At 43.3% G+C, this 27,135-nt stretch overlaps 1 protein-coding gene across 11 annotated transcripts in view; it reads left to right on the forward strand.

The window, feature by feature from the left end:
• TENM4 (teneurin transmembrane protein 4) overlaps nucleotides 1-27,135 on the forward strand; it is an 890,102-nt gene that overhangs the window by 841,567 nt on the left and 21,400 nt on the right. For 9 of the 11 annotated variants that reach the window (XM_069969727.1, XM_069969734.1, XM_069969735.1 and 6 more), the window contains 7 exons: nucleotides 9,120-9,239; nucleotides 12,618-12,879; nucleotides 15,153-15,420; nucleotides 16,243-16,386; nucleotides 16,888-17,137; nucleotides 17,505-17,525; nucleotides 24,792-25,024. In XM_069969727.1, coding sequence (XP_069825828.1) covers nucleotides 9,120-9,239; nucleotides 12,618-12,879; nucleotides 15,153-15,420; nucleotides 16,243-16,386; nucleotides 16,888-17,137; nucleotides 17,505-17,525; nucleotides 24,792-25,024 — 1,298 coding nt within the window. The remainder of the gene's footprint in view (nucleotides 1-9,119; nucleotides 9,240-12,617; nucleotides 12,880-15,152; nucleotides 15,421-16,242; nucleotides 16,387-16,887; nucleotides 17,138-17,504; nucleotides 17,526-24,791; nucleotides 25,025-27,135) is intronic. The other 2 variants (XM_069969733.1, XM_069969738.1) reach the window with 1 other exon arrangement.

Raw genomic sequence — 27,135 nt, forward strand, 5'->3', positions numbered from 1 at the left:
ATGTGCAAAGCTGGGTGGCTTTTGTTTTTCACAGTGGTGGCCATTAGAAGTTTTCACCCATACAGGTAACCAGTATAAGGCACATATTGCCTGATAACAGGTAAAAATAAGCCAGCTGGTTTCAGAAAGTTATACAGATTTGTAAATTACTTCTATTTAGTTCTTATCAGCTGCTGTATGTCCTGCAGGAAGTGTTGCTTTCTTTCCAGTCTGACACAGTGCTCTCTGCTGCCACCTCTGTCCATGTCTGGAACTGTCCACTGTCCAGAGCAGTAGCAAATCCCCATAGAAAACTTCTACTGCCCTGAACAGTTCCTGACATGGACAGAGGTGGCAGCAGAGAGCACCGTGTCAGACTGGAAAGAAAACACCACTTTCTGCAGGACATACAGCAGCTGATAAGTACCTGGAAACTTGAGATTTTTAAATAGAAGTAAATTACATATCTATATAACTTTCGGATGCCAGTTGATTTGAAGAAGAAAAAATTCAACAGCAAGTTGGTGTTCCTGGATCTGTTGTTATTATGGATGATACTCCGAAACATATTAAAGCTTTAAGTTTTGCTCCAGACTATAATAAGAATGCCATAGAGAAACATGGCTCATCTCATCTGCCTCCTTGTGCAAGTAGGTTAAGTAGTTTTTTTCCCATCAAATTCAGAACAAATCTAAAAAATAAAAAAAATAAATAAAAACCAGTTCCACTGGAGCCCCAATAAGTGATCTTATTATAAAGTTTCCTTCTTGCCTTTGTCTCTGGAAGTAGCGCACTCCATGACAACAATGCACAATTAAAAAATTTCTTAATATAGGCTCTATAACTTTTTGAAATTCAAACTTCGTTCCAAAAATCGTAACAACACCACGTGTCTCAATCTTTAGGAGGAAACACAATCCAGAACAATTTCTCTTAATTCTCGCTACGTGCCTCCTGCCCGGGATCCCAGTAAAATACGTTATAATGGTATCTGGTGCTGATATTAGGCAGCTATGCCTTTGTGGTGGTAGCGGATTTAGAAACCTGGGTATATGCGCTCGCTTAAAGAACGGCTTGATATAAATCTGTTCTCAAACTGTGTAAATGGATCTCACCCCGTGAGCTTTCAGCATTCCTATCCCAGTATTGCCCAGACGTGGCACAGACTGTGCCACTCCACTCACTATGCCAGGCCTATTACTCAGGAACTTCTACCATGGGGAGGAACTGATTTAGCTGCTTTGCTGGGGTCTTCTTACAATTACAATTAGAATTACCGTACTTTTAGCTTGGCTTTTTCAGTATTTTTGTTCTTTTTTTTTTTTTGCTTATTGGGCTATGTGAGGTGAAAAAACTAAGAGTTTTCCATGAAATATACCGCACTGCTGGAACATCTTGCAGGGTTTTTTTCTAACCTTAAGAACACAATTATGAGACTTAAAGCTTATCCCACCCATACGTCATGCCTAGGACTTTATATCGAGTTCTTTTGGGCGCCTTGGGACTAGAACTGGGTAAAGTGTCGTTACATAATGCATTATCCGGTGTTGCCCATAAAAATAAAGGGCTTCTTAGGCTTGGAGATCTTGGGGTAATCTTGGATAACATGGTCTGAGATAGTCAAGAAGGTGTTGCCCAAGTAACTACAGTACATAAACCTCAAGCCCAGTCCACAACTAGAGATGAAGTTTACTTTGAAGTAAAGTTAGGTTTCAACCAAACCTTACACGAACCGCACTAAAAGCTGAACAATTGCAGTTGTTTAGCTGTTTTAGTGCAGCTCACAAAGTTTGCTCATTAATACTTACCTGTCCACGCTCCCCCAGTGTCCTTCTTTACCCCGCAGTCACGAAATATGTTCCCATTAGCCAAAATATGGGAACAGTAATAAAAGCGACCAAAAGCCCTGTAAACCTATATAGACCTAACTAACTTTTTGTAAGACACAAGATTTAGAGCTTCAGTGGAATTTTTGTGTTTTCCTAAAATCCTACAGGACTTTTACATCTGACTGTAGCCTGTGGTCTGTTCTCTTTCTCTATAGTTGACAGTCCACATTTTTTCAACTTAATGTTTAATTATTATGTAATTAAAGTAGTAAGGCATCCATACAGTAATAATGCTTATTGTGTCTTCATGGAGTAATAAGGCTCCTTGTGCCCCCATACAGTAATAAGGCTCCTTGTGCCTCCATACAGTAATAATGCTCCTTGTGCCTCCATACAGTAATAATGCTCCTTGTGCCTCCATACAGTAATAAGGCTCCTTGTCTTCATACAGTAATAAGGCGCCTTGTGCCTCCATACAGTAATAAGGAGCCTTGTGCCCCATACAGTAATAAGGCTCCTTGTCTTCATACAGTAATAATGCTCCTTGTGCCTCCATACAGTAATAAGGCTCCTTGTCTTCATACAGTAATAAGGCACCTTGTGCCTCAATACAGTAATAAGGCTCCTTGTGCCTCCATACAGTAATAAGGCTCCTTGCCTTCATACAGTAATAAGGCTCCTTGCCTTCATACAGTAATAAGGCTCCTTGTCTTCATACAGTAATAAGGCTCCTTGTGCCTCCATACAGTAATAAGGCTCCTTGTGCCTCCATACAGTAATAAGGCTCCTTGTGCCTCCATACAGTAATAAGGCTCCTTGTCTTCATACAGTAATAAGGCACCTTGTGCCTCAATACAGTAATAATGCTCCTTGTGCCTCCATACAGTAATAATGCTCCTTGTGCCTCCATACAGTAATAAGGCTCCTTGTGCCTCCATACAGTAATAAGGCTCCTTGTCTTCATACAGTAATAAGGCACCTTGTGCCTCAATACAGTAATAAGGCTCCTTGTGTCTCCAAACAGTAATAAGGCTTTTGTGCCTCCAAACAGTAATAGTGCTCCCCATGCCACAATACTTTAATACTTCTCCCATATGGTAATAATGCCCCCTGTGGCCCCATACTGTAATAATGCATCTCACATGCTAATGATCTGAACTGCATGCAACCTGTAGGAGTAAATTGGAGTGGGAGCAGGAAGGTTAAATCTTCTGTTTAACTATTCAACATTCCTGCAGATGTACCTGGAGGAAACGATTCCACTGAGATATGGGGCTCTGGGCTAAAAATCCACGACTTGCGCCCCAGTAGCCCCATGCAAGCAACATCCCTGTCGGGAGCTTTCAGGCCCCATGGACCCCAAATGACACACTTGAAAGCTGCGTGTTCCCTGCAGGCGATGTTTGAGACTGCTGCCCTAAAGGGTCATCCCCAAATTCTACGAATTGTGGTTTTTCAACAGCTGGAGAGCCAAATGTTGGAGACCATTACCCTTGTTATGGCCAAACCTGGCAAAATAATGTTGGCCACATGGCAGAACGGATGGCATGACTCTACCCAAAGTACCAACAGATCTCAACAGACAGCAGCGAGAAGTAGTTTACCTGCATCTTTAGATGTAATTAGAGTATAGAGGTTGTATACCTTATATAACATATAGGTTATCGAAAGTCGGCACGGTTAGACTAACCCAATATCCATGCCAATTTCTCACTAAAAAGCATCTAGAATACTCTTCCTTCCTGCGGCACAGAAAGCCAAGCTAGGTTAAAAACCTTTTTACAAATTATTCCATTTCTTTCCTTTTTCTTTTTTTTTTTATGTTCCCTGCATTTGCAAATGGAGAAGAAAAAAATGGTCGACACGAGATTTATCTACAGATGGGAAACAGCTGTGTTTGCCGCATACATATTTAATGGAGGGAGGATTTAATTTATTTTTTTATTTTTTATTTTTTTCCCCCCGTCTAAGTGGTTCTCAAACCTTTCTGGTCATTTTTTCTAAGTGCAAAGTCAAGTAACCCTAAGCTGTTAGAGAAAGTGGGGGGAAATCAGGTTTTTAGGAGCTTTTTTTAGCCGGTGACTTTCTCACCTCCTGGATGGTGATTATTTAAGTAAAAAGCACCTGATGCGAAAATGGAATAATAAGAATTAGCTGATGGGTCTAAAAACATTTTTTGGGAAGAAAAAGTTTCATTTTACCAGTGTGTATTTTTTTATTTTATTTTTTTGTCAGTTTAGAAACTGTTAAGGGGCAAAAGTTTAGCAAGAGCCGTTTTAGTAAGACAATAATAAATCCTTGCCTGGGAAGAAAAAAAAATACAGGTGGAGGGGGGAGCGGACCCGTTTCCTCCACTATAATAAATTCTATTTTGACTGGAGGGTGAAATGTACAGTAATAAAATGAGAAAGTAATAAAACAGACGATAAATTTGTATCAGCACTATTTCAGACACAAAGCCCTGAGATGGTTTAAATTTTTTTATTTATTTATTTTTGGGCTCTGATTTTTCTTGAGTTTGAAAAAATTTTGGAAATAAATCTTTACTCCAATTTAAAAAAAAAATAGCAAATTATTTTTTTGTGTCTTTTATTAGATGACCCAATAGCGGTAACCTAGTGGTTGTTTCCTTCCTGTTTCCATATATCCGGCACATGGTTAACAGCTGATGGTCCTATAGACAGTCCACATGCAGCTCTATGGTACCTCCATGGGGAATATGCATGTGTCCTACAGTATGGGCCCTATTCCACCGGACAATTATCGATCAGATTATTGTTAAATCGTTCGAATCTTAACGATAATCGTTCGGTTGAAATGCAGTTAACGATTAACGACCGAAGGAGAAATCAGTGATCGCTTTATAAGACCTGGACCTATTTTTATCGTTGCTCGTTTGCAAAACGTTCGCAAATCGTTCGCATTGAATAAGACGTCGTTCGCAATAGCGGTCGTTTGAGATGGTTAATCGTTAACGATTATGCAAACGATAATCGTCCGGTGGAATAGGGCCCTATGAATGGGAACAGTATAGAATCCTACAGGCACCCCCCTATGTGTCCATAAAGCAGCCATGTGAATGATGCCTAACCTAAAATGCTTCTTTGTGCCTCTTTGGCCCGTAACCCATGTGACATGTGGGACGCGTGTTTATGGTTCAGTTGTTCATCCCTCTGCTGAGTTTTCATCTCTTATATCATCTGAGCCTTCTTTTATCAGTGTGATCTGAGAAATCTGCTCGGCCAGGTTTCAGCTTCCTTTACAGACTCTGTAAATAATGCAAAACTCAACCCTCCTAAGGGAGAAGTGGGAAGACTCCAGCGCTGAGCCGTCCCAGATGACATACTGAATTATTCTGCATTTTCTGAATACATAGAGCACTAGATCCAGGATCTGAGAGGGGGAGGGATGGGACTGTATAAAACAATTCTAGATACAATTTACAGAGCTACTTTAGTTACAGATTATAATAACAATAACTATTTATGTACTAGAATATAACTACTATAATACTGCCTCCTATGTACAAGAATATAACTACTATAATACTGTTCCTAAGTACAAGAATATAACTACTATAATGTTGTAGTTAGTAGTACAGTCCCGCACCACACCAAACACTACACCACTTAAACATGAGTCCAATGAGACAAAGCAGCAAGATTCTGTCCGTGACCTGCAATTGCTGTACGGGGGTGCAGACAACAGAGAGGAGGCGTACTATTGTGTTGTGAAAAAAGTGTGAAGTGGCACTCACCCGTGATTTGCAGCTTTATGACTTTATTAGGTCCACGGAAAGCGGGGAGGGGAAGGGATTAGGTGCAGACGCGTCCTGGGACGGCCGTTTTGGGGACACACCCCCTTTGTCGACCAGGTGTCTGGTCGACAAAGGGGGTCATGTGGGTCTTACTAGGAGGAGTGCAAACACTGAGAAAAGAGAGAAATGTAAAATATGGACAAGAAGAGAAAATAGCGCTGCACCTTACACCTATGGCTGATACTACCTAATACTAATTTGATCAAACCATATTTCCCCATGTACCAGCGTGCAGGTCTCCTGGCTCACATGGGTCCCTACACTAACTCACCACCGTGTCAGTCAGCGACCGCCATCCCCGCAAGGCATGCACAACCAGGGAAGGGAAACCATAGAACGGCTCTGCAACCCCACTGTCACAGGACCAATACCCAGAGGCCCCCGTGGTACACGGGGCTATTATGGTTTGATCAAATTATATACAGACACCCTGGTGTTGAATTTTAAATCAGCCATAGATGGGATGTGCAGCCGTTCCTTTCTCTCCATGTCGTGTTTTACAGTTTTCCCTTTGCTGAACAGCTCGCACGCCTTTATAAGACCCACATGACCAAAATTAGCAGCATATGCCTGTGCTCACATGTCAGTACCTTATGTCTTCCCCATTCTGTGTGAGTAGCAGGGGTGAGTGTAATAGCTTATTCATACTTGTGTTGTTTGGGGGCAGCCTTCCCTGCCGGTGGTGCTGGCCGGGTTCTGGTGGGGCATTTTGGGTTTGGTCCTGTGACATTGGGGTTGCAGGGCCATTCCATGGTCTCCCTTTCCTGCATATGCATGCTTCGCAGGGTTGGTGGTCACTGACCGACACGGTGTGGAGTTAGCGTAGGGACCCTTGTGAACCAGGGGACCTACATGTGGTACACGGGGCTATTATGGTTTGATCAAATTATATACCGACACCCTGGTGTTGAATTTTAAAATAGGCCTAGCGGCATTAATATCAGCCATAGATGGGATGTGCAGCCGTTCCTTTCTCTCCATGTCATAACTACTATAATACTGCCTCCTATATACAAGAATATAACTACTATAATACTGCTCCCTACATACAAGAATATAACTACTATAATACTGCTAGTATATACAGGAATATAACTACTATAATACTGCTCCTATGTACAAGAATATAACTACTATAATACTGCTCCTATACACAAGAATATAACTACTATAATACTGCCTCCTATGTACAAGAATATAACTACTATAATGGAAAAATCAGTAGAGAGCAGAGCCCGCACTAAAGGTGTGTGAGGCTAGATGAGCGGACCGGTATGTAGGCTGATGGTATCCGGTGGACCGAAGGCTGGGGTGCAACGGAGAAAAAGGAGGCTATGTATGGCACAAGCAAGTAGAACCAAAAAGTCCAATGCACTCACCAGCAGGTGCGGTCTTCAGAAGTTTATTGGATACACATCACCATCGGGAGGGGGAGGTGGAATAGGTGCGGGAGCGTAGGCAGACACAACAGTTTCATGCCGCAGTGCTTTGTCAAGTGAGAATACCAATATATTCTCACTTGAGAATTAATACCAATATTCTCACTTGACAAAGCGCTGCGGCGTGAAACTGTTGTGTCTGCCTACGCTCCCGCACCTATTCCACCTCCCCCTGCCGATGGTGATGTGTATCCAATAAACTTCTGAAGACCGCACCTGCTGGTGAGTGCATTGGACTTTTTGGTTCTACTTGCTTGTGCCATAACTACTATAATACTGCCCCTATATACAAGAATATAACTACTATAATACTGCCTCCTATATACAAGAATATAACTAATATAATACTGCCTCCTATATACAAGAATATAACTACTATAATACTGCTCCTATATACAAGAATATAACTACTATAATACTGCCCCCTATATACAAGAATATAACTACTATAATACTGCCCCTATATACAGGAATATAACTACTATAATACTGCCCCCTATATACAAGAATATAACTACTATAATACTGCCCCAATATACAAGAATAAAACTACTATAATACTGTCCCTATATACAAGAATATAACTACTATTATACTGCTCCTATATACAAGAATATAACTACTATAATACTGCCCCTATGTACAAGAATATAACTACTATAAGGCTAGGTTCACACTACGTAAGTTTCCGGCCATAGCGCGCTCCGTCAATAAGCGGCCAGAGATTTACGTAGTTTGCGTACAATACAAAGTATACGATCTACGGCTGCACAGTTCACACTACGTAAGAACTTATACCCGGATCGTATGCGGCGCCAAAAAAAATGAACCAGACCATTGTTTGGGGACAGAAATGCTGTAACTTACGCCCGTAGCGTAACATGCGGTCCCGTACGGAGTGGTGAGTTCTTCTTTTTTACACTTTGATTTGCCGATCCAAAAGGTTCTGTGGGGTGTCCGATGCTAGGCGAAGATTTCCAAGTAAAATACCGCTGTCAGATCGCTACGTACGCTGCTCGGGAAGCGTACGTAGCTTACGGGCGTAAGTTCGCGGACCGTGCGTAGCCAGCCGCAACTTGCGTAAATCCCGGCCGGAGTTTTACACGTATATGTCCGGCCGCGAAAAATATGCGGCCGGACATATACGTAGTGTGAACATAGCCTTATACTGCTCCTATATACAAGAATATAACTACTATACTACTGCTCCTATATACAAGAATATAACTACTATAATACTGCTCCTATATACAAGAATATGACTACTATAATACTGCTCCTATGTACAAGAATATAACCACTATAATACTGCTCCTATATACAGGAATATAACTACTATAATACTGCCTCCTATATATAAGAATATAACTACTATACTACTGCTCCTATATACAAGAATATAACTACTATAATACTGCTCCTATATACAAGCATATAACCACTATAATACTGCCCCCTATATACAAGAATATAACCACTATAATACTGCTCCTATATACAAGAATATAACTACTATAATACTGCCTCCTATATATAAGAATATAACTACTATACTACTGCTCCTATATACAAGAATATAACTACTATAATACTGCTCCTATATACAAGCATATAACCACTATAATACTGCCCCCTATATACAAGAATATAACCACTATAATACTGCTCCTATATACAAGAATATAACTACTATACTACTGCTCCTATATACAAGAATATAACTACTATAATACTGCTCCTATATACAAGAATATAACTACTATAATACTGCTCCCTATATACAAGAATATAACTACTATAATACTGCCCCCTATATACAAGAATATAACTACTATAATACTGCCTCCTATATGCAACAATATAACTACTATAATACTGCTCCTAGTTACAAGAATATAACTACTATAATACTGCTCCTATATACAAGAATATAACTGTTATACTATATATTATTCCCTGTAGCTTCTCTGCCACTTATTATTTTCATAAGTATTTAAAATTTTTAGTGTTTTCTTAAGAATGCACTAACTCTTGTATGGTGTTTTTCTTTTGCAGACATGCGTGTGTGATACGCGGTCAGGTGATTACATCAGATGGGACTCCACTAGTCGGTGTAAACATCAGCTTTGTTAATGCGCCTCTTCTAGGTTACACCATCAGCAGACAAGATGGCAGGTAATGATAAGTACAGCAGGGAAGCACCTGCACATTTCCTGATAGCCGTGTTTCGTATCGATGTTAGAATTGTTTGGCTTTTGTCTATGGGTAAACCAATAGTACTATATAGAAGTGCACAGCTGCCAGTTAGCTGCGGCAACCTCCCTGATTTTAACAGCACTGCAACATGATAATTCACCAGCAATCCCGGAGGAGACTTTACTATGGACAAGCTGTCAAGAATGAAAATTAAATGGTACCCACCCAATTTCCCTTCCCCCTCCTCCATCCTCTCAATTTATGTCCACAAGTGCTGTTTTGCAATGGAAGCGTTACTATTGACCAGGGCTCCTGCTGTGAATTGACGGCTTAGGATACACGAAAGGGACGGCGAATATTTATCAAGCCAAACAATTGTCTGTAAGGAAGCCGGGGATGTAACCATACTGTAAGCAAAATTGCCCTGCAGCCTTTGGAAACCGTATGGATTTTATAAAAAAAAAAAAAATCCACCATTGTTTTATTTTTAGGTGAATCACCATAAAACAATCATTTAGCTTTTTTTTTTTTTTTCCATCTTAAAGCTGTTATCCAGGATTTAAAAAAAAGAAAACACAGCCCCACTCTTGTCCATTGAGGTGAATGTCGCAGAGTTGCAGTACCACACATACACGTATAAGAAGGGTTGATCATATGCCACAAAATACAGAAATATTTGTTGCACTCATTTTTTAAAAATCTATTTCAGTGAGTGTTTTGTATCTGTAATTTAAAGTGAATCTATTCCGGCATGGTGCCACTCCAAACCCCCGGTACTGCGTTGTAGAGGTCCTCACACTGTGTTCGGTTTGGGAATCAGCCTTTCTCCCGCTGACGAATTTTGAAGAAAAACTATTTTTATTGTTGTAGCGTGGCCTAGAACTTCCGTACCTTAGGCCTGTGGCTCCTCCCTTCACTTTAAGCACTCCCTGGGCTGGATGGAGGCTGGGAGAGAGGTGCTGCAAGCCTAGGGGATGGATTCTCTAGGCCACGCCACATTGACTCCACGCCCAGCCGGAGTCAGCAATAACAGACATACCAGCATCAGGAGAAAGGCCGACCCCTGAACAAGACACAGGGTGAGGACCACCTTTTTTAGGGGGCTACATGCCAGTGCAGATTCACTTTAAAAAATACCTGTCACCTAACACAACTTTTGACATGTTATCAGGCATTGTCAAAAGTTATTGATCACAATGGGTTTCACTGCTGAGACCTGCTGTGATCGGGAGATATAGGCAAGGGGAGAGAGCGCGGCGGCCGTGCCATCCACTCTCTGGCCATATCTCCATAATTGCTTATTCTGACAATGTAAGTCTAGGACACAACATGGTCAGAATTAGTGACTGAACATGGCGTGGATGGCGCTGTTGCCGCCCACTCTCCTTGGCTATATTTCCTAATCACAGCAGGTCTCAGTAGTGAGACCCGCTTTGATCAATAACTTTTTTTACATGCCTGGCGACATGTCAAACGTTATATTTGAAGACAGCTACTCTTTTAAGTGGGGGTAATAACACATTACAGTATGATATTGGAGTATTGAGCTTTTCACTGCCAGCAATACCTCCCTCTCTACTTTTTTAAGTCAGATGTGTGGTGTTTTAGGAGCTTATGTAGAGTTTGTATACAATACCTACATCTCCACGGTGACAGACTACAAACAAACCCTGTGTAGTCTGATACTGAGAGTTGAGTACACAAAATGATAACAGATTTCTAGTTATCATGACTATTATATATTAGTTTTTTATTCTAGCCTCAGCCGGGTACGTTTGTAGTCTGTTACCAGAGAGACCCATAGGCCTGTATAGGAGCTGTGCACACAAAACGATAGATCTTATATTCAAGTGTTTGCAAAATTGCTTCAGTTTTAGATGCATTCAGGTAATTAAAAACGCGGTTGCAAAAGTGCTCATACCCCGTCCTATATGAATTTTCATCTCTGGCTTGTAAAGCGCTAACGCCATGCCGAATAGATTTATATTAGTGTTCAACTAGAAACTTTCAGCATTAATGGAAATGTATACTGGAAACAACATGTAAAGCTGTCACAGACGGAGATTTATGTGACAAAGACGAGGTGTACGGAAACATCTGGGAGCAATCATCATAAATAAGTTATCACGCCATGAATACATTTGTTTGGAGCCTCACAGGGATCCTAGCGCAACAAGCCCTATTATATCTGATAATTACCGAGTGGTGTTTATAACATCAATGCATTGGGGGCTTTCTTATTAGTTATTATTTTTATTTTTGTCTTTTTTTTTTGTAGCATGTGATTACATATATTAGATTATGTAACCGTGATATAAGATAATTGAGCAAGATGTGTCATTACACCGCTAATTGTATTGTCAGGCAGATCGCGGCAGGTAGGAGTCATTACCACTGACACTACGTAGGGTTTCGCTTACATAAATATAGGCAAGTTGTTTATTTCAATTATTTATTTTATTTCAATTAAATCCTTTTTTTAAATTTAATATTTTTTCAATTATATTCAATTTTAAATTCCAATTACATTTATTTTTGGGTAACTGAAATTTGATTTTAATTATTTGAATAATTATTAGAATTTTTTTTTTTGTTTCATTCTAGTTGAACCAGTTAGATTACATAGATTAGATTATATAAGTATTATATAAGTTAATTGAGTCAAATACGTCATCATGCCCTTAACTGTATTGTCAAGCAGATTGTAGCAGGTAGGAGTTTAATTTTGTTTAATTATATAAATATTGGTTGGGTATTTTTAGCATTTTTATCTTCATCTCTGCAGCTTACCAGGAGGCCATGCTCTGTGTTTTGTAATAATTAAGTCAGTATGAGGTCACTGTGTGGTTACAGAGGTTTGGGTGCTGTGTAACAGGAGAGTTGACCATATAATGCGAGCACCCCCAAGGATTCTCTGCTACTGTGTGAACATGCTCCGTACACATGGCTGCCAATCAATAGCAAGCCGTGACTGTGAGTACTGAAAGGACTGGGACTTCCTGTGTTTGGTCTCTTTTTTTTTTTTTTTTTTTTGAGAAGAGGAAAGACCAAATTTTCGTCAAAGGAAGCATGGGCCACAGTTTGACAGGAAGGAAGACCCCTATTGGCCCTATTTATAACATTTATTTGAACAAAGTAAACAAAACAAAACAAAAAAAGAGTATATTGCAAAACTGCTTTTAACCCCTGTTGATTTCTTTAATATTATTATTATTATTATTATTAATATTATTATTAATATTATTATGTGACAATGCCTCTTTAAATTAGATTTTTTTAATAAATATTTACAATGACATTTTATATAATTGAACCATAATTATTATTATTTTTTTATATCTTCACAAATGTTCACAGTTTCGATCTCGTAACCAATGGTGGCATCTCTATCACCCTACGGTTTGAGCGGGCGCCATTTATCACGCAGGAACACACTCTCTGGTTGCCCTGGGACCGCTTTTTCGTTATGGAGACCATCACCATGAGACTCGAGGAGAATGAAATTGCCAGCTGTGATTTGAGCAACTTTGCCCGCCCCAATCCTGTTCTCTCCCCAGCACCGCTCACAGCATTTGCCAGCTCATGCTCGGAAAAGGGGCCCATCGTACCTGAAATACAGGTAAGTGGTGGTGGGCAACATCGGAAAAAAATTGTACAGCAATTTCATGGAAATCATAGAACACATGATTTTTGGTGAGATTGATCCAGCAGGAGGATGTGAGGTGGCTTACTTTGAGCAGAAGTTTGATTGCTGCTCTGGATGTGACTGGAGAAGAAAAGTTTACTTCCATATTTGACACAACTCTTGAAATGTGTCAAGTGGGTGGGGTTAACAATAGGGTGAAAAGTCAGCTCATATCAAACAAACTTAGGATCCCGAAAGAGAGAAAATGTCGCTCTTCCCGAACCCAAGGAGGTGGCATTTGATTACATCTGGCTGCAGAAGTTGGATGCAGCCTTAGTGTCCATTTACACAGAAAGATTATCTGACAGATTATCTGCCAAAGATTTGAAGCCAAAGCCAGGAATGCATTTGAAAAAAGGAGAAACCTCAGGCTTTATGCCTTTATGACCTGATCTCTGTTTATAGTCTGTTTCTGGCTTTGGCTTCAAATCTTTGGCAGATAATCTGTCAGATAATTTTTCTGTGTAAATGGACCCTTAGGGAGTCCTATAAAACTTGGACACTGCCTAAGGCCTAGGACTATATCCATGTTTTCCAGGCCTTAGGGCTGCATCCAACTCCTGCTGCCACGGTATTTAAAGGCTGCACGCTCGGGTCAGCTCATCTCTAGTCACTATTAGCTGGCCCGAGTCCGCCTATAAACGAACACCGATCTCCGTGATCAGCACTCATTTGCAAGGCTCAATTGGACTTGCAGCTGGGCTACACAAACAATTGCTGTCCTTTTCTGTCAATCAGCTGTCAGCCGCACAACCCCCCCCCCCCCCTATTACACGGGAAGATGTGCAGCTGACAGGCAATAAATATTCAGCGTGTCAGCTGATTGCTAGCCCTAGTATACAGATCTGCCCAATAATCACTCCATACAATAGGGCTCTATGGGGGAGATCTATCGAACATGGTGTAAAGTAGCACTGGCTCAGTTGCCCCTAGCAACCAACCAGATCCAACCTTTCATTCCTCACAGACTCTTTAGAAAATGAAAGGTGGAATCTGATTGGTTGCTAGGGGCAACTGAGCCAGTTTCACTTTACACCATGTTTGGTAAATCTCCCCCTAAGTTTAAACCAGCTAATAGTTTGATAACTCCTAACCAGGCAAAAGTTTGACACATAAAGGCCACACCCCATTTCACTGTGACCACACCCGTTTGTCAGACAAGTGGAGAGGGGTGTTTAAAAAGTATCCAAATATATGGTACAAGTTATGTAGATTTTTTTAGGCATAGAGTGCGTTAAAATTCTGGTGTTTTCGCAATAGTAAATCGGGGGCTGTGTCATAGAACCGATCTTTACGTGACAGGCAAGATGCAGGAGGGTAGGAACGTTACTTTTCTCATCCTCAGCAGAGGGTCCCGGGTGCTGGGCTTGGTGGAGCCACCTGCTTAATGGAAGCCATTTGTTCAATTAGCTCAGGAGATCTCGGAGGCAAGCAAAGTCGCCTTAATGATGAAATCGAGGACTTCCAGCCTCATGAACAATGTTTACATATCAGGCGGGATAAATGGCCCTGTCAGGGTGATGGAAGACTTCAGCCAGGAGAAAATTAAAGCGTACTTTACATGCACACCGTTGTTTACCGCCTCAGGAAATCAGCCATATTGCTACACTTGCAGATTTTGTTTTTCCGCCTTTAACCTCAATTTATAATACACGACTAACTTAAGCGTCCAAACGTCCTTCAGAGCGGCGGCTCCTGGTGCAGAAAAGTGGACCAAGAGTAATAAATGCTGACACCACAGGATGATGTAGTATTGTTACCCAGGGCTGTCCAGGGGGCCGTATATCTATATACAGGTCTTATGGCGCATCTTTCTATACAGCAATATCTATCTCTAAAGTCCCCATTTTCCTATGGCCTCCCCCGTGTTGGTGTCAGTGTTCACTGTAGTTTTTGCATTGTATTCCTTTCCCAGGATGAGTAGTTCTATAGGTTCAGCCTAGGGAGGAGACTGTGGGGGAGATCTATCAAACATGGTGTAAAGTGAGACTGGCTCAGTTGCCCCTAGCAACCAATCAGATTCCACCTTATATTCCTCACAGACTCTTTGAAAAATGAAAGGTGGAATCTGATTGGTTGCTAGGGGCAACTGAGCCAGTTTCACTTTACACCATGTTTGATTAAGCTCCCCCTATATGTAGACTGTAATGTAGTGTATTATGGGAAATTGTCATTTTGATGTTTTTTTTGTTATTTTTTTTGTTTAGGCCTTACAAGAAGAAATTAAAATTCCTGGAAGCAAAATCAAACTGAATTATTTGAGCACACGGAACGCCGGTTACAAGTCCGTCCTTAGGATCAGCATGACTCACCCCACCATACCCTTCAACCTCATGAAAGTCCACTTGATGGTCGCCGTAGAGGGGCGTCTCTTCCGAAAGTGGTTTGCGGCTGCCCCAGACCTTTCCTATTTTTTCATTTGGGATAAGACTGATGTGTACAGTCAGAAGGTGTACGGGCTGTCCGAAGCGTTCGGTAAGTTGCTGGCGGAGGTCGTCGTAGGACTGGGTTCACTGTGTTTTATATTGAATTTACATCCAGAGCTGCATTCAGAATTCTGACAGAATTGGACAGCTTTGTAATCCATTTACTTACTGTGACAGACTTGTTGGGATGATAACATGACAGCACCACCTCTGTAGTACTTGCCATTTTTTTGGTGGGCATAGAAGGAGTTTTTCTCTTGCCATCAGTGAATTAAAGTGGAACTTCGATTATTTTATTTTTTTTCTTTAAAATTAAACTGGTGTCAGAATGTTATACAGATTTGTAAATTTCTTCTCTTTAAAAAATCTCAAATCATCTAGTACTTACCAGCTGCTGTATGTCCTGCAGGAAGTGGTGTATTCGTTCCAGTGTGACACAGTGCTCTCTGCTGCCACCTCTGTTGTCCGTGTTAGGAACTGTCCAGAGCAGTAGGCAATCCCTATAGAAAACCTCTCCAGCTCTGGACAGTATATAACCTTTTAATACCAGTTGACATGGTTTTTTTTGGCCGGAGCACCCCTTTAAAGGGCTTATACAGGAGTAGAAAAGAACAGCTAATTTAGTGTAAGAACAGCACTACCTCTGTCCTCAAGTTGTGTGTGATATTACAATTCAGCTCTATTAATTTCAATGGGAAACCCACACCCAAACTGAGGACAAGAAGAGCTGCTTTAATGTTACCCTTTAGCGCTGACCTTTCAGTATTTAGGACCCTGTGAAGGGGTGATGTTGGCTGTTTGTGGCCGCCTGTACTAATGCCTCTTACAGCTATCACTACCCCAATACTTATCACTGCCCCCCTCTCCACAGTGTCTGTAGGATATGAGTATGAATCCTGCCCTGACCTCATCCTATGGGAGAAGAGGACCGCAATATTACAAGGCTATGAGATTGAGGCCTCCAAGCTGGGGGGATGGTCGCTGGACAAACATCACGCGCTCAATATACAAACCGGTAAGTGAGATGACATTTTCCAATATTTGTGCAAAAAAATCTTGACAGTCTGTAATACTTCCGCATTTATTTTTTGGATTGTAATTCTATAGCACTTTTATGTTTAAATGGGTTATCCAGGCCTAGAAAAACATAGCCGCTTTCTTCCAGAAACAGAACCACTCCTGTCCTCCGTTTGCGAGTGGTATTGCAGCTCAGTTCCACTAACGTGAATGAAGCTGAATTGTAATACCACACACAACCTGAGGACAAGGGTAGTGCTGTTTTTGCAAAAAAAAAAAAAAAAAAAGGTAGCTATGCTTTTTCTAGTCCTGGATAACCCCCTTTTTTGCATGCCCTGTGAACTCACCTTTATGCAGCACTATAATTCTTAAAGGTTTTATAGAAGGAAAAATAAATAAGCCCAAACTTTCTTAAAGTAATATAATCCTATATTAATTACACAAGTATACAGTATATATTTTATATGAAGAGTAACAGGTTTATTCTTGATGACATCAGGCATCCTGCACAAAGGCAATGGAGAGAACCAGTTCATTTCGCAGCAGCCAGCCGTCATCGGGAGCACCATGGGCAATGGGCGCCGTCGGAGCATCTCCTGTCCCAGCTGTAATGGTTTAGCGGATGGCAACAAACTCTTGGCTCCAGTTGCTCTAACCTGTGGCTCCGATGGCAGTCTTTATGTCGGAGACTTCAACTACATCCGAAGAATCTTCCCCTCTGGCAATGTCACCAACATCCTGGAGCTGAGGTATTTATTGGCGTTTGGTAGTTTAAGGGGGGTTATCCAGCTCTACAAAAACATGGCCGCTTTCTTCCAGAGACAGCATGACTCTTGTCTCCAGTTAGGGTGCAGGTTTTGTAACTCAGTTGCATTAAAGGAAATGGAGGTTAATTGCTAACCACACCTGAACTGGAGACAAGAGTGGTGCTGTCTCTGGAAGAAAGTAGGCAAGTTTTTGTAGCGCTAGATAACCCCTTTAAGTTTAGGTTTGGTATATACATCTGTAATGTGTTAGATGCAGCTCACCTCTATGAGCGTTGTATTAACCCTCTATATTTTCCGTCCTCTCTTACTAACACTTCCCTTTCTCTCTGCCTCTCTTTTCTTCTCTCAGAAATAAAGATTTCAGACACAGGTAAGATCTCCTCGCCTCCCTGTGCTGTCGTATTTTCAGTCCTCTGCATGCAATGTCGTATTCACTTCTGTGTAGCCATTTTTGTATTGCATATCCATGCCCCCTGACTGTGTCCCCTTTAAGAATTTTCAACTTCAAGAGTTTAAAGAATTAAAGAATTTTTCTTAAAGCTGAATTCAGCTCCGTAGACCCTCTATAATTTTTAAAGGGCACTTCAATTGAAAAAAATCCATTGGTTTTACAAAAGTTGACTGACTTCCATTAAAAAATGTCCAGCCTTCTAGTACATATCAGCTGCTGTATGTCCTGCAGGAAGTGGTGTATTTTTTCCAGTCTGACACAGTGCTCTCTGCTGTCACCTCTGTCCATGTTAGGAACTGTCTTGAGCAGGAGAGGTTTTCTTTGAGGATTTGCTACTGCTCTGGACAGTTCCTGACATGCACAGAGGTGGCAGCAGAGAGCACTGTGACAGACTGGAAAGAACACACCACTTCCTGCAGGACATACAGCAGCTGATAAGTATGGGAAGACTGGAGATTTGTAAATGAAAGTCATTTACAAATTTGTTTAACTTTCTGACCCCAGTTAATTTGTACACCTTTAAGCTGAGAAGGAAAACATGATTTTATAATTGATCAGATGTCTGCAGCTCTTAGAGCTAATAGATACCCTGTTAGAGCAGAGAGATGCTGCAAACAGCGGCTTTTGCTTCAGTGATGGTTCTCAGGGTCCCATCTGGAGGCCCAAAGCGGTTCGGCTTTTTCTTCTAAATCTTCCAAACCAGTCCTTTAAGGTTGAATTCCCCTTATATATGTATTACTTTGCAATCAGTCACAGCTTTCACATTTATGAACCAGTGCCCCCTTGTGACCAATTTAATAGCAAAAATCCACCATTCTGGCTCCTATCTAAGAATCTCGTGTCTTTCCCGCCTATAATTGATGTACAAACCACACAGCACTTATTCGGCAGTCATTTTTCAGCATAATGTGGCTTTAAATGGGAATCTAATGGTTTTGCTGAGATTGAGCCTGGCACTGTTAATCAGTGACAGACATTGCGATCCATTCATCTTGGCGTGGCTGGCGTTCGTACGAGCTTGGCTTTCTGCATGCCGTCATGCATGGAGAAGATGGATAGGTGGAACATGTCACCCGGGTTCCTCATTGCTGAAATCTTCACTTTAGGACGAGGGCTGCTTGGCTAATTGCCTGGCTCATCTTGGTACATACAGTAAGACATGATGGATGGCGGCTCCGTTCCTTGCGTCGCCAGCAATGAGCTGAGATATTAGAGCTTCTCTAGCGTTGTGTCTTTCATGGATAATTAGCTCCGGCGCAGTTTATTCAAGGAGTAATTTCTGATATAATATTTCCTGCCCGCTAGTCCGTGAGTATCCACCGGTCCTGATTAGAGAAGCGGACGGTGCCATCGCTCTCCTCACCGGTAATTAGTGACACCTTGTTTAGAGGAATTTCCCGTCGTGGTTCAAAACAATAGTAAAAGGTGGTCAGCCAATACTAGATACTAGTGTTTAAGATTTCTGCTTGCTGTCAGTGAATTTTAACATCTATTGTTTGTATTCAGGGACTGTGCACCCCTATGCCCTCAAGAAACTCTGCACCTCTGTGCCCTCAAGAAACTGTGCAGCCTTATGCCCCCAAGAAACTGTGCACCCCTATGCCCCCAAGAAACTGTGCACCCCTATGCCCACAAGATAGTGTGCACCCCTGTGCCCCCAAGAAGCTATGCAGCCTTATGCCCCCAGGAAACTGTGCACCCCTATGCCCCCAGGAAACTGTGCCACCCCTAAGCCCCCAAGTAACTGTGCAGCCTTATGCCCCCAAGAAACTGTACACCCCTATGCCCCCAAGAAACTGTGCACCCCTATGCCCCCAAGAAACTGTGCACCCCTATGCCCCCAAGAAACTGTGCACCCCTATGCCCCCAAGAAACTGTGCACCCCTATGCCCCCAAGAAACTGTGCACCCCTATGCCCCCAAGAAACTGTGCACCCCTATGCCCCCAAGAAACTGTGCACCCCTATGCCCCCAAGAAACTGTGCACCCCTATGCCCCCAAGAAACTGTGCACCCCTATGCCCCCAAGAAACTGTGCACCCCTATGCCCCCAAGAAACTGTGCACCCCTATGCCCCCAAGAAACTGTGCACCCCTATGCCCCCAAGAAACTGTGCACCCCTATGCCCCCAAGAAACTGTGCACCCCTATGCCCCCAAGAAACTGTGCACCCCTATGTCTACAAGAAACTGTGCACCCCTATGCCCCCAAGAAACTGTGCACCCCTATGCCCCCAAGAAACTGTGCACCCCTATGCCCCCAAGAAACTGTGCACCCCTATGCCCCCAAGAAACTGTGCACCCCTATGCCCACAAGAAACTGTGCAGCCTTATGCCCCCAGGAGACTGTGCACGCTTATGCCCCCAGGAAACTGTGCACCCCTATGCCCCCAGGAAACTGTGCAGCCTTATGCTCCCAAGAAGCCGTGCAGACCCATGGCGTCCAAGGAACTGTCTGTCCTCACATCCTCCGCAACACTGTCCATCCCTGCATGCTCTGTGGCACTGTCAGTCTTTGCGTCCCCCTAGACTCTATCAGTCCCCGTATCCTCCGAAGCATTGTCCGTCCCCGCGTCCTCCGAAGCATTGTCCGTCCCCGCGTCCTCCGAAGCATTGTCCGTCCCCGCGTCCTCCCAGACTCTGTCCCTCCCCGCGTCCTCCCAGACTCTGTCCCTCCCCGCGTCCTCCCAGACTCTGTCCCTCCCCGCGTCCTCCCAGACTCTGTCCGTCCCCGCGTCCTCCCAGACTCTGTCCGTCCCCGCGTCCTCCCAGACTCTGTCCGCCCCCGCGTCCTCCCAGACTCTGTCCGTCCCCGCGTCCTCCCAGACTCTGTCCGTCCCCGCGTCCTCCCAGACTCTGTCCGTCCCCGCGTCCTCCCAGACTCTGTCCGTCCCCGCGTCCTCCCAGACTCTGTCCGTCCCCGCGTCCTCCCAGACTCTGTCCGTCTCCGCGTCCTCCCAGACTCTGTCCGTCTCCGCGTCCTCCCAGACTCTGTCCGTCTCCGCGTCCTCCCAGACTCTGTCCGTCCCCGCGTCCTCCCAGACTCTGTCCGTCCCCGCGTCCTCCCAGACTCTGTCCGTCCCCGCGTCCTCCCAGACTCTGTCCGTCCCCGCGCCCTCCCAGACTCTGTCCGTCCCCGCGTCCTCCTAGGCCCTGGCCAGGGAACTGTAACTTAATGCCACACAGAGACTACTTAGCCACATGCGCTCCAAAATCTTCCATTGTAACAGCCTATCAGCTGTAAGGGCAGGACCAGGTCATGAAGTGTTTTCAGCCTTTCACACAATTTACACTGCAGTACACTCAGATATATTAATGGTTCGTGTTATTTAGAGCACAGCGTCCCCTTTAAATAGTTAGTGAGAGTTATATTCATTGTGACATCAGATTGGGGGGGGGGGGGGGGATGCAGGGTCTTCCTGAATACAAGGCCGGTTATTATGAGCCTCAATGAGGTGAGATTCTACATAACGCAGCCAGAACCTGGCATTTTAGCTTCTCCCCATCCCACACTGTCTCCCCTGCATATTTCTTATTCTTCCCTCTATGGAGGGACTGTAGGCAGACGTATTGGGGTTAATTGCATTGCATGGGGGTATTCAGTGCACAGAGCACAATCAATTTGCCCCCTAATGGAGCACAACCTTACAAATGGGCGACGTAAATGAGCCGGATCACAGGATGTCTCACCTTCTCCAGACACAAGAACCGTATAATCACTATTACCTGAAGCATTACACAGTAACAGGAGGCTTAAGAATGAGCCAATCACATCAGGAAGACGTAGAGACTACTTACAGGAACCATCTAGATCCTCCCGGATAATATATACATGTAAATGTCACTTCTGTTCTATTTTTAATAAAGAAAAAGCTGGAAACGTCCCATAAGACAGAACAAGATGAGTGCATTGAAAGCTTCCTAAGTTATCATAGGAAGCAGTTTTATAGTAGTTATATTATTGTATATAGGGGCGGTATTATAGTAGTTATATTCTTGTAAATAGGAGCAGTATTATAGTAGTTATATGCTTGTCTATAGGAGCAGTATTATAGTAGTTACGTAAATGTAAAGAAATAGAGTCTCGCACTCACCAACTTCACAGATGCAGGTGGTTTATTGCAGACACATCGGAGCTGGTGCAGCGGGGAGAGGGAAGGTGGAAAGGCAGGTGCGTTCACAGAGGAGCAACAATGTTTCACATTGTGAAACATTGTTGCTCCTCTGTGAACTCACCTGCCTTTCCACCTTCCCTCTCCCCGCTGCACCAGCTCCGATGTGTCTGCAATAAACCACCTGCATCTGTGAAGTTGGTGAGTGCGAGACTCTATTTCTTTACATTTACATTTGTTCTCCTTTGCTTTGCCTCTGCACCGCAACTCAGTGGTAAGGACACTATCGCTTATAGCCGCAATCTCCTGTCCTATACGTCCTGATTGAGTGTTCCCAATATCAGCTAGTGCCGGTCGTCATCCTCTCCACACCATATTATAGTAGTTATATTCTTGTGTATAGGAGCAGTATTATAGTAGTTATATTCTTGTATATAGGAGCAGTATTATAGTAGATATGCGGTTCAGGGAAGAAACAGAGTGCTGCACCTCACACCTATGGCTGATACTAGTGCCCCTAGGCTAAATAAAAAACACATCAGAATTTTGTGTATGAATTGATCAAGCCATACTGCCCCATGTACCTCGTGCCGGTATCTGATACACATGGGTCCCTACACTAAGTCCACACCGTGCCAGTCAGTGGCCACCAACCCCGCAGGCGTGCACAGCCAGGGAACGGGGGCCATGGGACGGCCCTGCGACCCCCATGCCACAGGACCAGACCCAAAAACACCACACCAGAACCCGGCCAGCACCGCCGGCGGAGAAGGTCGCCCCCAAGCAGCACAAGTCTGGATAAGATATTACACTCACCATAGCTGCAGCAAACAGAATGGGAAAAAACAGGAGGGATTAAAACCATGTGCACTCAGTATGGCTTGATCAATTCATACACAAAATTCTGATGTGTTTTTTATTTAGCCAAGCGGCACTAGTATCAGCCATAGGTGTGAGGTGCAGCACTCTGTTTCTTCCCTGAACCGCATTTTGTTTCTCTCTTTTCTCCGTGTATTGCACTCCTCCTGGTGAGACCCACATGACCGCAATTAGCAGGAGACACCTGAGTGCACATGGTTTTATCCCTCCTGTTTTTTCCCATTCTGTTTGCTGCAGCTATGGTGAGCGCAATACCTTATCCAGACTTGTGCTGCTTGGGGGCGACCTTCTCCGCCGGCGGTGCTGGCCGGGTTCTGGTGTGGTGTTTTTGGGTCTGGTCCTGTGGCATGGGGGTCGCAGGGCCGTCCCATGGCCCCCGTTCCCTGGCTGTGCACGCCTGCGGGGTTGGTGGCCACTGACTGGCACGGTGTGGACTTAGTGTAGGGACCCATGTGTATCAGATACCGGCACGAGGTACATGGGGCAGTATGGCTTGATCAATTCATACACAAAATTCTGATGTGTTTTTTATTTAGCCAAGCGGCACTAGTATCAGCCATAGGTGTGAGGTGCAGCACTCTGTTTCTTCCCTGAACCGCATTTTGTTTCTCTCTTTTCTCCGTGTATTGCACTCCTCCTGGTGAGACCCACATGACCGCAATTAGCAGGAGACACCTGAGTGCACATGGTTTTATCCCTCCTGTTTTTTCCCATTCTGTTTGCTGCAGCTATGGTGAGCGCAATACCTTATCCAGACTTGTGCTGCTTGGGGGCGACCTTCTCCGCCGGCGGTGCTGGCCGGGTTCTGGTGTGGTGTTTTTGGGTCTGGTCCTGTGGCATGGGGGTCGCAGGGCCGTCCCATGGCCCCCGTTCCCTGGCTGTGCACGCCTGCGGGGTTGGTGGCCACTGACTGGCACGGTGTGGACTTAGTGTAGGGACCCATGTGTATCAGATACCGGCACGAGGTACATGGGGCAGTATGGCTTGATCAATTCATACACAAAATTCTGATGTGTTTTTTATTTAGCCAAGCGGCACTAGTATCAGCCATAGGTGTGAGGTGCAGCACTCTGTTTCTTCCCTGAACCGCATTTTGTTTCTCTCTTTTCTCCGTGTATTGCACTCCTCCTGGTGAGACCCACATGACCGCAATTAGCAGGAGACACCTGAGTGCACATGGTTTTATCCCTCCTGTTTTTTCCCATTCTGTTTGCTGCAGCTATGGTGAGCGCAATACCTTATCCAGACTTGTGCTGCTTGGGGGCGACCTTCTCCGCCGGCGGTGCTGGCCGGGTTCTGGTGTGGTGTTTTTGGGTCTGGTCCTGTGGCATGGGGGTCGCAGGGCCGTCCCATGGCCCCCGTTCCCTGGCTGTGCACGCCTGCGGGGTTGGTGGCCACTGACTGGCACGGTGTGGACTTAGTGTAGGGACCCATGTGTATCAGATACCGGCACGAGGTACATGGGGCAGTATGGCTTGATCAATTCATACACAAAATTCTGATGTGTTTTTTATTTAGCCAAGCGGCACTAGTATCAGCCATAGGTGTGAGGTGCAGCACTCTGTTTCTTCCCTGAACCGCATTATAGTAGATATATTCTTGTATATAGGAGTCAGTATTATAGTAGTTATATGAGAACGTTTCATAGTAGTTATATTCTTGTACATATGAGAGCTTTTTATAGCGCTTAAATCGATTTTATAAGTTGTGGCTGGAGTAACTCTTTAATTCCAGCCTCCTTTTATTCAATATTTTGTTTCTCCTTAGTAACTGTTATCAAGACAAGACTTTGAAGCTATACGAATAAAAAGTCTTGGCTTAGAATTTAAGGTTCCCCAGGAAGAGGAAAGTTTATGGGTTCAACCTTTTCTGAGCAGAGGCCTTCAGATTTAACAAGTTGGTGTGTTCAGGAATTTCTTTAAGTAGTCTTGAGGGATTCCGCCGCCAGGTTTTAGATGCTGGGTCTGTTGACTGCTTCCCATTTTGCTATTGAATATGGTGTCATGTTTAGTCTCACATGGACTTTTACAATAATTTAATTCAGTGTATTTTACCCTTCATCGCCTCTTTCTCTATGTTGATGGATAAGTACAGTTGGCATTTTGCCTCCTTAACAACATCACTTGACCTTGTGTCTTCTTGGATGTTCCGGAGCTCTAATATGACCATCTTCCTTTATTTCCTTTCATTAATTCCAGCCACAGCCCGGCCCATAAATATTACTTGGCTACCGACCCAGTCACTGGCGCCATCCTTCTGTCTGACACCAACAGCCGACGGGTGTACAAGATAAAGTCAACCACAGTTGTCAAGGACGTTGTGAAGAACTCAGAAGTGGTGGCAGGAACTGGAGACCAATGTCTACCCTTCGACGACACACGTTGTGGAGATGGTGGAAAAGCCATAGAAGCTTCTCTTAACAATCCCAGAGGTAAAAGCAAATTACGATAGTGACCATAATCGTGAAAAATTGATTTTGAGAAGCCACGTTAGATCTTAAGTCTTCCTCCTTGAATTGGGGAGATGATCATCTTTATCCATTCCTTTTAACAATCATGGCTTGTTCCCACAAGAATTGAGTGTGTCTTGGTGGTGACCTGTGGAGCAGGCTATAATACTTTGTGTTTTTATAAAATGTTCTATTACGGTGAATTCCTTCGAGTTTTCCACAATCCAGGTCTACAGTTGTTGTTAAAAAAATATTATTTTGTGCTTAACCAAGTTTGTCCATGGAAAAGGCCACCAACCTGTAGGGCTGTAAACCAAGGTTCCGGATGATACATAATAAATAATAGAATAGGTTTATGTGATGGTGTGCCATAATTTGTGTTTGGAAATCTTGCTATTCAAACCTATAGATGATAGAAAAGCTTTACAACACTCATTTGGTATTTGAGATTGAGAATATCTTTTTACCGAGACAGGATGTCTTCATGGACATCTTCCAGGTCATTGACCATCGCTGATACCAGAGCATAAATGTTGGATAAGATCCCCACTGACCACTAGACAAAGCCAGGAGAAGTGCAACTGTGCCCTTTACTCCCTGGCCCAACGATTGCACTCCTTCAACATATAGGATGGAGTGGAAAGTCTGTAAATTAAGCATGCAGTTCTCCTGGCTATATCTTACAGTCAGTGGGGCCCTTAGCACCGAGAGACCCACCGATTTAAACATGTCTGTGGGACAGTAACCCTTTTAAGGGGAAACCGCAAGGTTATGGTTTATCACCTTTCCAATGGCTCTCATATCTTTAGCAGTACCATAATAATGGAAGAGTGCATCAGTCCACTAAGGCTCGACCTGTAGGCTTAACAGCTATTCCGTTTGATCCTGTCAGTTCGGTTGATCAGAAGAGTGGCCAGGTCCGGAACTTAGGGCCGTAATACAGATGCAAAAATGTATCTATAATAATCCATTTTTCTTCTCTCCTCACTGGTTAACTGGGGGGCATTTTGTAAATACACATAGCAACCTACTTTTCCTCTTGTTAGATTTTCTTTTTCCTTAGCATTTTCTAGGAGCCCATTAGATCAGCTGTGATGGAACCTAAAGCAGAACCCTTAAAGGCGTTTTTCCAGAATAAGCTAAAGAGGGCCACACCTATATCTATCTATATCCAGATTGTGTCTCGTATTACAGCTTGGCTTGACAGAACCAAACGAGACAGAGCTGCAATACCGCACATGACCTTCAAACAGACATGGTGCTGTTTTTGAAAGAATTATAGAGATTGCAGAAAAAAGAAAAATACTGAACGGGGCAAAGAAGAAGTAGTCCATCATTTGTTTCTTGTCTAAAAAAAGAAATTTGCTCGATTTGTATGAAATTTTCCCAAAATGCTCTTGCTCGTATATCACAAGATATGGATGGGGGCCAAGTGGATTTATTTCACTAGGTTTAGTCCCTTTTTTCCCATTTTCCACAAAATGCTAGGAGGCCTAGATTAACATACAAAAAGATGTACTTAACGCACCATAAACCCCAAAAAAAGGAAAAAAATCTCGGCAAAGCTGCCTTCAATCAATCCCAAACCACAAGTGACTTTTAAATCAAGCCATATGAAACCTCAGCTACATTTTCATAATTTAATTGTAATCCTCGTCCACGGTAAAATGTCTCCACCATAAGTAGAATTACACGTTACGAATTTTTATTTCCAAAGGGAATGGTATTTAGGAGAAGTTTTCCGCACGTCTTTGTCATCGCGGCGAACCGTGAACCAGACCCGAAGCCTAAATTTTGTGGATTAAGGAACTTGATATCACCCGAACCCTGTTCTGTGTCACTCATCATCCGGTGCCGGGCCCTTAATAGACCGCCGGCCCTTGTAAATTTATAAATCTAATTATCACATTATTTAAAGGGCCGGATTGAAGGCAAATGGGTCCCCTAATGCTTTCTAAAGCCGTCAGTGGTAAAGCGTCTCGGGCAGGGTTTTGTACTTTTTATAGCCGGAATTGGTAAATCCTTTTCCAGCCATATAACATCTGCTTTGTAGGACCGCAAATTAGGGCACCAAAGGATTAAACAGCTACATC

Source organism: Dendropsophus ebraccatus, chromosome 5 (genome assembly GCF_027789765.1).
Source record: "Dendropsophus ebraccatus isolate aDenEbr1 chromosome 5, aDenEbr1.pat, whole genome shotgun sequence".
In the NCBI taxonomy this organism is placed as follows: Eukaryota; Metazoa; Chordata; class Amphibia; order Anura; family Hylidae; genus Dendropsophus; species Dendropsophus ebraccatus.